The sequence below is a fragment of the Channa argus genome, chromosome 13 (assembly GCF_033026475.1).
Source record: "Channa argus isolate prfri chromosome 13, Channa argus male v1.0, whole genome shotgun sequence".
Taxonomy (NCBI): Eukaryota; Metazoa; Chordata; class Actinopteri; order Anabantiformes; family Channidae; genus Channa; species Channa argus.
The window spans coordinates 25,913,045-25,929,548 of record NC_090209.1 but is presented as its reverse complement, the minus strand read 5'-3'; the positions used below and the strand labels follow the sequence as shown (position 1 = coordinate 25,929,548).

Below are 16,504 nucleotides of genomic sequence, written 5' to 3'. Positions count from 1 at the left end.
TATTGAGGGGTGACCCTTGATGGCTGGAAGGTGGGGGGTGGGGGGGGGGGCACACCTGGGAGGGTGGGATTCGATCCCACAGCCTTCTGCATCCCAACCCGATGCTCTACCCCTTCAGCCCCTATTGTATATTAGTAACAGTTGTCAAAAGAAACTCCCAGAAAAATATATAGGAAAAATACATATGAAATACGAAGCATCTCGTGTTGTTTCTCCATAGTATTTAATTAGTATCATACACAAGCATGTTTCTATTAAAACACATTATATCAACTGAATCAAACAATAATGTACAAACAGGTTCAAACTGACAGGCTGTCTTCACCGTGTTCATCCTGCGTGTACAAAACCTGACGCAACAACACACATTTAGTGCCACAACTATGGGATCAGCAACAATAAGAGAACTATTCAGTCACAACCAGGACACATGGAAAGTGCTTTGATGGACAGGTCTTAGTGTCTTAGTGAGAAGGGCACTGAAAACAGAGCATCTCCTTGGCCAAGGGTTTCACCGGTTCTGGATGTTAAATTAGGTAAAATCGAAAAAGCTAAATTGAGTTTGAGTAACTTAAGCATTTTCAGATTCACCAGAACTTCAAACTCAGGTCTCAAAACATCCCAAAATACGTTTTTTTATGGTGTTTTTTCTTTTTTGAAAATGACCAAAAACATGTCAAATCAAAAGTAGGAGCTAATTAAACAATGTACAAGTGCATATTTTTAAAGTATTACCAGGAGGTTCTGTGTTTATGAGGATGTCATTGAAAGATGCCAGCTGCATTGGTGCCATACATCTAGTGAGACTGAGTTTTGTGAGAATTTCAATAGTATTTTACACGTTTTTCGAGAAACCACAAGTGTTGCTGTTCAGTTAGCTTCCCCTTGTCCGTGCCAGTGACAGCAGGTGAGGTTGTGGCAGAAGTTCCTCTTTTGCTTCTGTCTGAATTTTAAAATACTTTTGCAAACACAAATACACAGCACACTGTGTAGATCTGATGAAGATGTAAATCTACAGAATAATCCTGAAACATTTTACATCCCATACAGCTTCGGTTTGTACATGCAGGATCGCAGGTCGCTACTGTTTGCATTTAAAAAACCAAATCAGATCAAACTCTACATACCAATGACCATATTCCAGTGTATTTAGGGGTAAGAAACGTAATGTAAGTACACAATCAGTACACAATCTCAAATAAAGAACCATGTAAAAACAGATTAACCACAATCCTTCTGTTTTATTGCAGTGTTTCAGATACGTTTCAGTTTGTGTCCTTACATTACTTTTCTGTATGTTAGTACTCAGGTTGGCTCACTGGATTAAGGCCATGTTACCGTAAAGTTGCACCTAAATATTCATTTACTTGAGGTCCCACACATATACAATCCCTGCCCTCAGCATGCAAACAGAAGAGGCCAGAGCCGATAAGAACAGAGGTGCAGAGGGATTTCACGGTTCACGCGTTTGGCCTGATGCAGAGGGACAGAAAATAACACCAACGGTTGTCATTTGATAGTGGTACCTGGCAGGCTGGTAAACTGGTCAAAGTGGCTGGTGGTTTTCAAAGTTTCTCAGCTGCAGCGAGAACTGACACATCTCAACCGCTCAGTCTGTGACTTTGGATGTGCTTAAACAGGCTTTCAAACGAGTTTGAAGTACTACATGAAGTACGACATGTTGACCAGTTTGGGGTCTACGTCCCAGTTTTAAATCCCATACAACAACTGTTATTCCGGTGCTGGAGTCAAATTAAAGCAAAGTACTACAAAAAAGCTCAGATGTGAGTATGAAACTCTTAGCAATCTAGTCTTAAGAGTCGGCATCAATAACTAATAATCACTGTGCTGGCTGATCGACAGATCAATACGTTTCGAGTGGTCCAGAACTGTGTCAGACCACAACCCTGTGGCTGGTTCTGAAAACACCACAACCTGAATCCTGTAGCAGCTGTGGAACAGAGTAATTTAGTACCCAAGAAGATTCAGTTTTTACTTCTTCCTGTATATTTGAACAATGTGACCCGATACATCCATCTGAAATGAATTGTGCTTGTTGTGGGCTGGGTTGACTTAAGGAAGCCCTGACATCTTCTGGGTCCTTCAGTTCATTAACACAGCTCGTTCAGATACACAGCTCTGGATAGGTTTTAAGGAAAAATGCAACTTTCCAGTGTTGGGCTAAAGAACTGCATTTTCATTTTAGTATTACTTCTGGCAGCAAAATATCAGAATCACACACACAAACACACATTTCTTCAGCCATAGTGACACGTTTTGAATTGTGGTGGGAACCACTCTTGGGGAAAAAAAAAAAAAAGATGTTCTGTATCAAGAGTATGTAAAATCTTTTTGACATTGTTGGGATTCTGACATGTTATTCATGGGGCTGCATGTGACCATTATCGGATGTTCAGCTTTTGGGAGTTTAGACTTCAAATTAGTTCCAACTACATTAGTATGCATGCAACTAAACAAGACCACATTTTATCACACGTTCTACATCAAATAGCCATTATTTTTACATATGCACTTTACATATTGAAGTGATTAATTTCTTGCCTCGAGGGTTAAAAACTAAATTTGGTATCACTGCTAGTTGATGTAAAATATATGCTAGGATATTTGTCTAACCCAAGCCAATACGAGTCACCTTCTCAAGCATCCTCTAGAGCTGAGGCAGTGCTCAATGTAATAGATTAGGTTTTAGTTCCTATATAAAACAGTAAATATAATAAACTGTGTTTGGAATATGTGCTTGGGCTGAACAATCACTTTGAAGCTCTGGTACAATTTGGTTATTTTATAGACAACTGAGTAGTTTATAAAGTACAGGTGATTAATATATAGCAGCAGAGCAGGAATCCAAGTGGTTCAATTATTTAAGGCCGCACGAAAATTGGACTTTAAATAAGGGCTGCGTTCATTTGGCAAGACCACAAAAACACAGACTGAAGAAAGTGTCTGTTGATCCACAATTTGAAGCCAGAAAGTTTGGCCCAACAATGCAAAGCAGGCACATCTGAATTCTTTCTCATGTATCCTGCTGACATTCTGACCACTCTAACAAAATTACTTCAGTACAGAGCAACATACAGACATGTAATGTTTCTTTATGTTTCTGTATGTTCTGGAGTCTGATTGGCTATTGTCAGAGCCAGGAAGTGTCAGAACATGATATTAATCATTAGTATAAAGCTGGTCAAGAAACTGAAAATAAAACAAACAGATGAAAAAATAAAGCATATAAAGTAGTGTGAAAATAATGAGGGTGTAATACTAATGATAATCTTCATACAAACGTGTATGAAGTATGTTATCATTTTGTTATGTTAATCAGGCTTCCACCAAGGCTGAAATTCTAATATTCCTACATTTTATTTCGGATTACAATAGTTTTCCTTGCGTAGCATCAGAGTCAGACCTTTTCCATTGTCAACATCAGATTTCCAATAATCAATTTATGTGCCAAAGATGATTCACAAAATTGTAATTAAAATCCAACTGCAGTTTTCATGTTTTATAATATTTTGTGAATGTAAATTTGGAAAACACATTTCTTTTGGAATTAAAATAAGTTTTTCTGTTTATAAATTTGTTGTCTCAGACATTTATTTTGTTGTAATGGGCGCCGTCATGGATAAAAAAATGTTTCAAAGTGGAAAATAGGTGAAAGAAAAGCTATGAAAAACTATATTTAATTCTAAAAAATTAAGTGGGACTTTTCTTGCGTGAAACATTAATAATTAAATTTCACCCTTTTGTTCGTGTAAATGTTGATCACGTGTGACACTCCTGATCCAATCAGCAGATTTCTCAGAGCACAAAACACTGAACTCTGGCTGAAAATCCAGAGTAGATGTCAAAAAACAACAATAAAAATAAAAATATAAAACATAAGAAATAAAATGCTTATTACAGAGATATAAATAGAAACAATAACATTTTTTCCTTCTCAAGTTAAAGTACCACTTCATTAAATCCAGACAGACCAGGTTATGTCACAATAAGAAGATTATTAACATTATTCTCATTAATATCTTACAAAACCAAAATCAAACAGTGCAATAAAAAGATTTTTAATCCCTTGCTTGGCAGGAGAGAAAGGGAGAGACAGCAAGGGGTGGGGACTGGCGACAAGGAAAGAGAAAAAGAAAACATCCAAAAATAAGGAAAGAAGAAGAAGAATAGGAGGAATAAAGAGGAGGACAAGCAGTTTACAACAGGCAAAGGTGGAGGAGGTGACTCAGGATTATATAAATGGGAACTGATGGATGGATGATGTGGAGGTAGAAAGGGGACAATGGAAAGAGGACAGGAATGAGGAAGGAAAGGAGAACGGACATGAAGAACAGTTCCTGTTAGTGATGAAGACTGGGGGTGGGAGGGGAGGAGAATTATGGAAAAGGTTCAGGAAAGTGTACAGACCCACACAAGTTACAGTTAATCAGCTGACAATGTGAAGTTTTCATCTCGACGCCTCTTAGAAAGAAAAAAGGTCATCTGACCTTGTAAGAGATTAACATTAATGCTAACAGTTTTAGTATCAAGTGTACAAACAAGATGTACATTATGATGGCAGCTGTTGTGTGGATCTGTAAAGATGCACTGATACCACTTTTCTGTTTTCTGCTAGTATCAAACACTTGACACGTGGTTTTATTTGAAGTGTGGAAAGAGTTTTGGTTTCACTAGTCACGGTTCAGAGATGACGGCGCCTCCATTCCCATGCAGTGGAGGTGAAGACGTAGATTTGGTCTGTGTTGTTCACATTTTTTGATGTGCGTTTTTCCACATCAAAAATTATGATTCAAAAGTATCATTTAAAGACAATGAGTCGGTTGCTCTGAATAATCACTGATCATTATTGATCTTCTCACTGTTAGTACAGTTATCATTTCAGTAAAGCAACTGCAGAGTTTGTTCTTTCCATGATAAAATGGGAGCTGCAGCAAAGATACGTGTGAACTAAGCTCAACGCAAAGTCTGTAGATAAACAGCCAGAAAGTGCCAGAAAGCTTGGATTAATCTGACCAACTGCAGAACATCATACCAACACTGCTGTTCTTTCTGCTGGTTCATTCCCCTTAAAGGTGGGCTAGTGCTAATGAGCCATTTTAATTACTACCTCCATTGTAGAGATTTGGGGAAACAACAACGCATGTCAAAAGATATCGGTTTAATTTGTTTAATAAGTGTGTAATTTACTCACATTTTCGTGCTCAGATTGAAAGTCAATACAATATCTGTGCTAACGATTACAGCTAACTGCACAGGAACATATTGAGCAGTATTGCCAGTGATCAGCCACAACATGAACCCTGGTCTCATAAATAATGACAATTGTTAGTCCCAATCAGCATAATCAGTATTGTCTAAAATACAGTTTTCTTAGTGAAGTACTTTAGGTAAAATGTTTCTAAAAAGCAGATTAGAAACATTGGAAGTGTTATTGTAGTGGAGAATTTGTACTTGCACATTTACTGGAGTATTGTGTTTGTGTACTTCTACAACTTCTGCACACAGTCTGACTTTTTGCTGTGTAGCTGGAGACTGGCTGTGCTGAACCTGGTCCTGCATGATATTATTAAACCCACCAGTATTAACGTTGTGGCTCATCAGTGTACATCCAGGGATGAACTGCTACAAGACTGATTTGAACTGTGGCTGATTGTGTTCGTCTACGAGAGGAAAAAAACGTTGTTGCTGATGTTTTGCTTCGGTTTCTGACATGCTCCACCTGCTCCCAGGTGTCAGTTTAATACTCGCCTCAATGCTGCAATGTAAAACAAAAACTCAGAGGTATCAGAGCATCTACAGGTTGAATGGTGAGGGTAGCTAGAGGTCAGGAGGTCAAGTCAGGACAGGGTAGGTGAAAGGTGCAGCAGTTAGGTTAGGAGATCAAAGACAATGTGTGGCTGGGCATGGCCTGTTGTGTGGGGGTCGTGTCTGTTCTCAGGAACTCCTTTTAGTCCTGGAGTGTTGGATCAACCACTGGAGAGTGATGTCTGCAGAGAGAGAGGTGTGGTATCAGCAGTGTAGAGACAGAAAGTGTGTGTATGGAGACAAACCGTGGGAAAGAAAACATGAAGTTTGTGTGCCTGCGCTTTCATCTTGAACATAACCCGGGAACTTGCCCTTTTCTCCGACAAGTCTGGAACATACAGAATTTGCATAACACCACTACTATGAGAAAGTTTCATTTCTGGTTTGTACTTCTGTTTTGAAACTTCCTTGACGTAGTCCTTCCTTCCTGCTGTTTACTCTATTATTACAACATACTCCCTACATTTGCAGCAACGGCTGGGATGCAGAGGCCGTGTACTTTCTCTGCAAGTATAATTGATTGAATTGAATGAACTGACCACACTTTTATTTGCCCATTTCAATATCACACTATTAAGGCCTTTGAAGAGACGCAACCACATCACATCACTTCTGGCCTTTACTGGTTACCATTACATTTCTGAATTAATTATTGTTAACATTTTACTGATTGTTTTTGAAGCTTTAAGAGGTCGTGCTGATGCCTACATGTGTCAGCTCCTTTTAAACCTGTTTGCTGCTGACAGATAATCGGTTTTGGCCCCTCAGGCTGGATTCAGACAGGCACCTGCTCTGTGAGAAATGCAGCTGGCCGTGTTTCACGTCCTGGTTAGACAGCAAAATATCATCCAATACAAACGTCTATAGTAAGTGTTTGAAGCCTTTTGGAAAGCAAAACAACTCTGGAAAGATATTATGGCTGATGTTATTTCCCCTTTGGTCATGACCACTCAAGATAAACTCCAAAAGAAGACTCACTTAAATTCACACCATTATCTACATGTTGGTCATGACAATATGCTACATTAAATTATATTACAGATAACATAATCCTAAACGTACATCATCGATTCATTAACTAACTCACTCAATAACTACTGATTAACATTACTAACACACATTTGGACATCCAAAAGCTTTAGCCTACATTTCTTGATTCATTCATGTTTGCTTTGGATCACTGTTCTGTTTTATAGCTCTGTCTCTTTTTTTAGGTTTCAGTTTCTTGACTGACTGCAGGATACGTGAACACAACGCTAACATGTCAGCACATCTACTATAAGCTTGCTCATCTTGTAGGGGCTGCTATGAAGATTATGGGAGAGCAAAGAATGCCACTCAGAGGGATACATAAAATAATAAGTGAACATCCTTCACTCTGAATGTGAGCTCCTACCCTCTGGTCGACCATTTAAATTGGTACATTGCAGACTAAGCCAATATCAGCACTCATTAGTCGCTGTATCCATAAAAATTTAAACACTTGCAGTCAGACACTGTGATGCTGCACATTAAAGCAGGGTCTGCACAGACAATATTGTAATTGTTGTTTTAACAGCGTTGAAGCGAAGACAAAGTTCTAGGTGGGTAATATAAGTATATATTGATTTTGGTCTTTATCCAGAAATTACTGACAATTTGTGAAATCAACTTCCCTCCCGTTCTGAGTACGCAAAATAAAATACTCTGACTATACCGTTCAGCATTAGTTTCAGGCCCGTGGGTTGATGCATCATTTAGTTTTTTTATTAAGGTCGATGAAAAATTGTACACTGGGGTTGAGAACTAGTACGTCTTTAGTGCCAGTCATCTTTTAATTAACCCTATTCAGGGACTACCGCTGGAAATTAGCATGTATCTATGAAATATGCTCATATTATTTATATGTTTTTTAATATAAAATTACACAACTATTAAAACCATGCTGCTTCAAAACAAACGCCCTCCTGTTTAGGGCTGAGTGATAGGGGGAAAAAATAAACACATAATCAATACTGATAGATATAACATCATCATTCTGAGCTTACTCTTAGAGACACTGACAGACTTAGCAAATAAGGGTTTTACCTTTGTTAGTTGAGCATTTTAACGCGTTTCTAATCCAGGTTTCTGGTACAGTTTGCAACTCGCAAATGTTTGATTCACACCTGATTTGTTGCTAAACCTTTTTCAAACACTGAACCGTTTTCCTTATTCAGAATGAACTTTATCATGGTGTAAAACTGACTTTCCACCACCCTTTTCCTGTTTGTAGGCTCATGTGAGATGTCTACATTAAGGACACGTATGCAATCGACACATTGCCTTTGCAATATTTGACACAGCTCAGAAACAGTAACAGTAAACTGCAGAATGCTGATATCTGGTTGTTCAAAACAGGAAGAAGTAAAACTAGACTTTAAACCACAAAGATTCACATGAAACTCAACATTATCTACCATTTTAACTTCTTCCTTCATCTGAATTGATGCGCGAAAAATGTGTGAACATTGTGAATTTGTGAACTGGATGCTGGTTGACATAAAGCTGCAGCCTAATTTTGTTTGACTTCTTTGCTAAACTGTAAATGTAAATGCATTATGTCAACGAGCGCTCTCACAAGTATAAAAGGGCTATTATGGCAGTTCGTGTGTGTCATACCAATGTTGTCTTTCTCCTTGCAGGAAATGGAGTAGCAGCAGATCTCTCTGTCCTGGATTGCTGACAGGTTCCTGATTTGAAAATTCAGGTCAGACAAACAGTGTATTCTAAACAGTTGATAATACAGGTCTGTCATTTGCACAGGCTCACGCAGCAAAGTTCAGAAACAATAATTTCATATAATTATAGTATTTATAATCTGATGTTGCATATTTTGTGAGTGGTGCTTCCCGTCTGGAAAAAGTGGTAAAATGAACAGAAGGTGTATTTTGAAAGTTGGTGTGTTACATATTAATGTCCGTATTTGAGTCACCAGGCTACAGTCACAATTTGGCTTTTTTTTTTTGACGGTTTCCTAATTGCATATGCATTTAAGAAAGAAGCAAATGGCAGTGAGGTTGTATACAATAGTTTTGTATGGCCATGAGCTGAGAGAGGTAGGGCAACTCATATTTCTGTTTATGTGACCAATTGTGGCAGAAATTCTATCCTCTCTTATGTCTCTAAGACTTGGGGTCTGACTCTGTGCAAACATCTACATGCAAAGTGTCTGCACAAACTTCCCACAGTGCCAGAGCATTTATTGCCACCTCCTTGACACAGTTCTTGTGTGAAGCAGTCAGGAGTACATTTAATTTTTAACATTACAATGTTGTATTGTCAAAAACGCTTGTTGTTGCTACGTCCAAAATTGCCATAAAGATTTACAGTGCAAATGTGGAACATGTCTTTGTATTCACCCACTATTTTAATATGAAGCTCAAGTGTGTACAAAGTGTAAGTATGTGTCCAAGATCAAGTGGAAAGTATGAATTGGCTTTTTATAGGTTATACAAGTAATGTTAAGTGACAGATAGCTGATGTTCACCAGCTTAAGGCCTCTTCATCAAGCCAATATAAAAAAATTGCAACATTCAAAGCCAAATCTAGAGCTGTTTTCTATTGGAGGAGCAGTGACTGATTTTAACTTGACTCATCTTAGTCATACAGTAAGATTTAGAACAATACCTACTGACATATACATGGAACCTTTAAAAACTGAGAGCTAGTGTGTCCTTACATCCTCTCTATGAGTTCCTTTTCATCCAGAGCTCCTGGTAGGTCCCTCTTATTGCCTAGAACCAAAACCTGAAAACACAGAACAGAAACAGAAACAAAAGTGAGTATAAAGTTGTTACTTGTTGTCTGCTGTACAGTTTTGACTGCATGATGTGTAAAATGCCTTGTTTGTGGGGAAGTAGTTATTACAAGGTTTAACAAAACATTGTTTAAATGACAAATGATAACATTATCCGTCTTGAGTAACGACAGTGAAGTGAATAGGTGTCTATGCTGATCCTCAGCAATTTACAGGACTGTTGTGACTCAGGTCAGTCAGTTGACTTTAGCTACAGCAGAGCAAGATTTTCATCCCTGGTCCTCAAGGAAAACTGACCCCTCTTGTTTCACAACCTACCCACTGTTGATTACCTGGCTCAGGTGTGTCGATCAGAAGTTGGAAGTTACCAATTTGGTTTGTGTTTCTCCAACCCACCCTTGTGTAAGATGGCATCTTTCAGCTTCTGAACTGAACACACCTGATACAGATAATCACCAGTAAGTAGTGCAGTGTTACCTGAGGACCATGGGAATATCTGATCTAGAGAAAGCATCTGTGGAAGGGATAGACTGGGGGAAAAAAAATGAATATACATCATTCTATGCTTTAAGCTTATTAACCAAGAGATGATATCTCTGTCTACAGGATGCAAAGTGATAGAATTGAGTGAATAGTGTGTGGATTCAAATGTATTCATTCTGTCCCTATGGGGTAGCTAATGCTAGGTCTCATCAACACAAACACTGCGGATGAATTAAAGTTAATTAAAGTGAACAGACTGTTTCTGCCCTGCGTGTGCTCACTTATTATTATCGTGGATAAGCTGTAGTTAGTTGGAGCACTTGCTGCTGAGAGCATTTATTTACATCCATTTTTACATTATTCTTGTTCAACTGTTTTGCACATGTAGGCCCAAAGACATAGTACTGTTTTAGTCATTTGCATTTGCTAAGAAAAATAAATCCTTGTTCTCCAGGTTTAATGAGAAAATGTTTATACAGTTTAGTCCGCTATGTGAAGTATGAAGTTTTTTTTATGTTAAAGCAACAGTGTTTCTCACTTGACGAAATAGGAAAAATTTAATTTGTAGATTCTGAAAAGAGCCGAATGCAACATTGGTATTTATCTGAGGTAAGTAAATCATAAATTGAATCGACAAGAAATGTATTTATACTGGACTTTGAAACTGTAAATTAAATTGAATCTGTAGATCAGTGCTACCCTACAGCAAACTTCAGGTATGATCAACAAAGACGTTGGAGAGTAGTAGTTTGCTCTGGTTTGGTTTGTCTTGCTCATCGTTTCAGCTCTAGTGTCAGCTTTGGTTGATATTTGGTTCGTGTAAATTTGATTACGATCAAATTAGTTCAGCTATTACAGACATTTTTCCAGGTTTAGTCAGTTTCATCAAGTCATTTTGGTTCAGCCATATAAAGTTGGTTTTGCTGAGTTCTGGTTCGATTTGTTTGGATAAATCATTATTTATGTTCTTACAGGTATTCCCTGCAGCTGTGGTTTGTCCAGTAGGTTGTGAAGCTCGTTCTTGGAGGCTTCAATCTTTTCGGGGTCTGCTGCATCCACCATATAACTAAAACAGGAAGAAGAAAGTTCAAATCTGTACAGTAATTAAAAACCATCATCAATTGTTTTCCTATCAGTTCAGTTAACAGAATGATCATTGAAATTCTAGGACTATTACAGATTATGCTCTTGCTTTCCTTGTCACTGTTTTTAAACCTTTAGACAATCTTTAAACTGTAATCATAATATGTTGAATCCACCTAAATCCCATAAAAACATAAAAAATCTGGTACAGCCCATCACTTTTACTACACTCTAACTGTGCACACAAACCAACTTTACCACACACTATTACATAAATGTGAACCATTTTCCCTTTGGCTTTCTGTTGTCATCAAGACAACTGGGTTAATATGACATAGCCAAAGACCTGAGGACTGGATTTCTGATGATTGTGATACTGTGATCTGACCAAAACCATATTGTTACTCTAGATGGCAAAACTCTGGCCTCCAGTACTTCTGCAAAAAACCTTGGAGTTATTTTTGACCAGGATTTGACCTTTACCTCACATATAAAACAAATCTCTAGAACAACCTTGTTTCACCTACGGAACATTGCCAACATTAGGACCATCCTGTCTCACAGTGAGGCCGAAAAACTAGTCTATGCATTTGTTACCTCTAGGTTGGACTACTGCATGTCCCTACTTTCAGGATGCCCCAGTAACTCCTTAAAGAACCTGCAATTAATCCAAAATGCTGTAGCGAGAGTGCTGACTGGAACTAGCAAGAGAGATCATATTTCACCTTCACTAGCTTCTCTCCATTGGCTTCCCATTAAATCTAGAATAGAATTTAAAACCCTGCTTCTTACATATAAAGCTCTGAATGTTCAGGCTCCATCATATATAGAAGACCTCATAGCACCATATCATCCCAGTAGACCACTTCGCTCTCAGAATGCAGGCCTACTTGTGGTTCCCAGAATTTCCAAAAGTAGAATGGGAGGTAGAGCCTTTAGCTATCAAGCTCCTCTCTTGTGGAACCAGCTCCCAGTTCAGATTCGGGAAGCAGACACCCTCTCTACTTTTAAGTCTAGGCTCAAAACCTTCCTCTTTGATGAAGGTTAAAGTTAGTTATAGTCATGCTACTGTATGCTTAGACTGCTGGGGGACCCCCCTCCCTGATGCACGGAACTCTTTTCATTCTCCCACTCCCCTCTTCTGTGTGTTTTCAAGTGTGCAGCTACTGGTCCTACCCATCTGCCAGATGTTTTGTTGTTGTTCTGTTCGTTTCTCTCTTCACTTTCCACTCACACTAACCGGTCAAGGCAGATGACCGTCCACCCTGAGCCTGTTTTTGCTGGAGGTTTCTTCCGTTAAAGGGAGTTATTTCTCCAATGTTGCCTAGCGCTTGCTCAAGGGGGAATTGTTGGGTTCTCTCTATATGTTATCATAGTCTTGACTTTATTTTGTAAAGTGCCCTGAGATAAATTGGCGCAATATAAATAAGGTTGAATTCAATTGAATTCAAGCTGACCAAAACAAAATATTTTCAAATTTAGGAATTTCTACTCCATTAATGTCTCAGGTTTCTGTAGTGTTTGGACAGAGCAGACACGTCCACAGATCTGTTTATGTAACAGTAACCACAGTTTAGGAAACTAGGACTTACACTATAGCACTGACTCCTCGACAGTAACGCTCCCACATGCTCCTGAACCGAGGCTGGCCTCCAATATCCCACAGCTACAGGCACAGGGAGATAAAAGAGAAAATAATGTGTAAAAAATATCTACTGTCAAGGCTAATCAAGAAAAAATTTGAACATATAAAAAGGACATTAAAAAATGATGCAAGAGCACAGTCTTTTCTAAGTTTAAAATACGCTGAATTATTCTTATTGGGGCGACTGTGGTGCAGGAAGGTAGAGCGGTCTTCCAGTCATATCGTGTCCTTGAGCAAGACACTGAACGCCAACTTAGTTGCTCCCGGTGAGCGTTGGCCAGCTGCATAGCAGCTCCCACATCGGTGTCTGAGTGTGTGTGCGGTTGTGAGTGTGAATGGGTGAATGAGAAGCAGCGTAAAGAGCTTTGAGTGCCAATAGGTAGAAAAGCACTATATAAGTGCAGAACATTTACCATTTATTTACAGGAAAATCAAGATCACAAAATGAAAGGCACTTTCATCTAAAAAGAAAGTGACTGCACCCTAAATACTTTCTTTCTAAGAACTTATGTTAAAAGTATTTTTGATTTATAGATGCAGGCAAACAGTAAATGGCGACTGGCTTGTTCCAATATTTTAGTTAAATAAAATCAGGCCTTAATGGGGACAATTATGGTGTCAGTGTATGTCATAAGGACATAAACCAAAACTTTGTAGGTGGACTCTGTTGTTGAGTGTGTAGGTGCCACGTATGAAAGCACATTTTCGTAATATATTTAATGGATTATAATTAGTGTAGGAAATCTGTATTCATAAAGCCATTATATAATTAAAATTTTTCTCTGGCTAAAAAATTATTAAAGCTTAGCAGCTTTCGGTTTATCCCTTCAGGGGTCTCCACCGGGGAACGTGTTCCGAACATTGATTTGGCATGAGTTTTTATGCCGATTGCCCTTCCTCCCATTTTATCCGGGCTCAGGACCGGCACCAAGATTAAGATTAGAACCCGCAGCCTTCTGCATCCCAACACAATGCTCTACCACTGAGCGACCAATCCCCCTTCTGAATAAAAAAATATGTTTAACAATTATCCAATGATCTACATAAACCACAACACTTAAATGCACTGTAAACCATAATTGTGTACAGACAGTCAGCAGAGTGGACATTAGGGAATCAAACTACCTACCTTGATGGTAACATTGCCTTTAGTGATCTTCCTCATGTTGAATCCAACTGTAGGTATCATGTCTTCACTGAACTGTCCTGACTGAAAAACAAATAACAACACTCAATAACCGCAGGGTCTATGCCCACTTTTTAAGAATTACATACTTTTTAAGAGCTTTTATAAGCTTTTTAAGACTTAAAAAAAAAAACACGAACAAACAACATCCTTCCCAGAGCCAATATTTGTGCTTTAAAAGCTGGATCGTTTAGTCACAGTGTTAGTGGTGCTATGTTTGCTGTACTGAATGCAAAATCACATGAAATGTACAAATACGATAAACTGGGTCCAACTGCTGTTTTATGTAATTATGCATTACAAGAAACAGAAACTCTTCATACTTCTTAAACAAAACTGCAGATAACTATTTTAGTAGCTTTGCAATTTGTAAAATGATCAAGCAATATGTAATAACATAACTAAACATAAACACTAAATACTGCCACCATAGTCTAAGACTGAACAAAGACAAGGCCAAGTCAAAAGCGAGACCCAAAAACAAAGTCAAAAATAAAAGTCCAAGTGCGTAATTGCATATTGTCCCTCTCTCACATACTGTAGATGCATAACAATCCTTTAATTATTGATGACATGTCTTGACTTGACATGAACTGTCTGTTAACCTCTGTGATAAAACCATGGTGAGGAACAGAGCAGGGCACGGCAATAAGAACTTCTCTAAAGCTCGTGAGGCCACTGTTTCAGGGGCAGAGTGGAGTAAATAACTGTCAATCGGGCCTTTATGATGGAGTAACAGGATGGAAGACACTATGACTAAAATGAGGATCTTATAAACCTTAAGAAACTTTACCCGCTTTAGAATTTGTGTTTAATTTACCCTTTCACACAGACACGAGTGGTGTAACAACAACCATGCAAGCTTCAGCTTCAGCTTACAGCCGCCAGAAAATCATTGAAGAGATCTTAAACCTGCGGTGTGTGTGCAAGGCAGCCTAATATATCTTAGAATTTATCACAGGAAGAGTGGCTGCAAATTCATCAAGCAAGAACAGAAAAAAGTTGTAGCTGCTACAACCGTGTTTGCAAGCTGTGATAACTGAGGGGGGTAACGTAAGGGGGGTGAGGTTACTATGTATTCTCTTAGTGACACAATCAAACTTTCTTCTGTACACCCCATATTTACGGTTCAATGTTTTATGTTCACTTTGGAGAAATTAGCATATTAACATCTAAAAAAATTGAATGGTCTGTTTGCAGCAGGAGTTGTTTTCACTACACACAAAGTGTGTAATGTGAGGAAAGATTTGCATCTTCAGACATTGAATATGTGATTGAATATCTGATATAATATATCTGATACATTTATGGCATTTCAGATTCCACCAAGTGAAAAGAAATGCAGAAACACATAAAATATGTTTGTGGGTAACATAAAATTCATCTTGTACACTGTCAGGAGGGTTACTCAGCTGGTGAAGTTACATGGGTGTGACCAGAGGGAAGGTCACTGTGACAGGAGGTGGGTGGTCGACCCTCTAAAACTGGACCTACATGTACTACCCACGGGCCTGAAGACGGCACCAGGGGTGGGAGATTCAGTCCCAAGCCTCCCCACCACTCTGATGAAATATTTGAATTTGCAGCGGAGGTTAAACCGGTGTAGATGGGCTCATTTCACTGAAACGTTCACCTCACCGCGTAGTGGTTTAATGGTCATCAGAAGCTACGGCGTCTGTCATATTTCGTTATATGCTCTGTAAAATACGAAACCAGGTTTGAACTAACATGACTTACAGTTACTGATCATTTGAAGCACAATGACTCATTCACCGTCTTGCTCAATCGAACACCAACAGTTAGCTGACCTCACCACTGCAGGGTAACAATAGGTGCAGCCAAATGCTAACTGACAGCTGGCAGTAGGACATCTGTGAGTGGCTAAATTAGCCCCAAACTTACCGCTATCACATTGACGAATGTAGTTTTCCCGGAGTACTGCAGCCCCACGAGGGTCAGCTCCATCTCTTCTTTCCAGAAAAGCGCCTTGAACCAGTCCAACAGTTTGTTGATTAGCGCTATCATCGTTGTCGTTTAATGCTAATGGTAATGCTAATGCTAGCTGCGGCGGCTGCGGCTAGATGGCAATGCTAGCAAGCTAGCTGGCTAACGCACCGACAGACTTTTTTGGACGCTGACAGTCACTGTGACAACCACGGTCCGTAACGGGAAAACGGACGACACCGACTGGGTTTATATGAAGCGAAGAGAACACACAACAAGTCCACGTCGTCAGGCTGTTATGTCCGTTGTGGGTTTTCGGCTTTCTGTGTTGTTTACTAGCTACGCCTTTCCCCACCAGCACCGTCAAGACGGATATAACCACTGACAACACATCCGGTACAGCCCTTCAAAATAAACTCTGACAGACAACAATTCCCACAAAGGTTTTGTCAAACTAAGCTTCAGCGTTAACATAAATATAACTGATGATGTCTCATTTACAGAATGAAAAAAATTAAATAGATTGTTGGTCAAAAGTTTCCATTTGAAAGGTTATGTT

General features: G+C 38.9%; 1 protein-coding gene across 1 annotated transcript; it reads right to left on the bottom strand.

Annotated features, from left to right (window-relative positions):
* Positions 1 to 206: 206 nt before the first annotated feature.
* LOC137139641 (ADP-ribosylation factor-like protein 8A) lies at positions 207 to 16,334 on the bottom strand. The gene is made up of 7 exons (XM_067527180.1): positions 15,904 to 16,334; positions 13,945 to 14,025; positions 12,763 to 12,836; positions 11,060 to 11,153; positions 9,527 to 9,594; positions 8,467 to 8,537; positions 207 to 6,008 (listed from the first exon to the last, which is right to left on the bottom strand). Exons 1-7 carry the CDS (start codon positions 16,024 to 16,026, stop codon positions 5,956 to 5,958), a joined length of 564 nt encoding a protein of 187 aa, XP_067383281.1. The 5' UTR covers positions 16,027 to 16,334; the 3' UTR covers positions 207 to 5,955.
* Between the last annotated feature and the right edge of the window lie 170 nt (positions 16,335 to 16,504).

Excerpts from the sequence above, each read along its gene's own strand:
- LOC137139641 (XM_067527180.1), bottom strand. The coding sequence starts at position 16,026 with ATGATAGCGCTAATCAACAAACTGTTGGACTGGTTCAAGGCGCTTTTC. Across the intron at positions 14,026-15,903 it reads CATTCGTCAATGTGATAGCG|TCAGGACAGTTCAGTGAAGA; the intron begins GTAAGTTTGGGG and ends TTTGTTTTTCAG. Across the intron at positions 6,009-8,466 it reads CAAGGAGAAAGACAACATTG|ACATCACTCTCCAGTGGTTG; the intron begins GTATGACACACA and ends CTCTCTCTGCAG.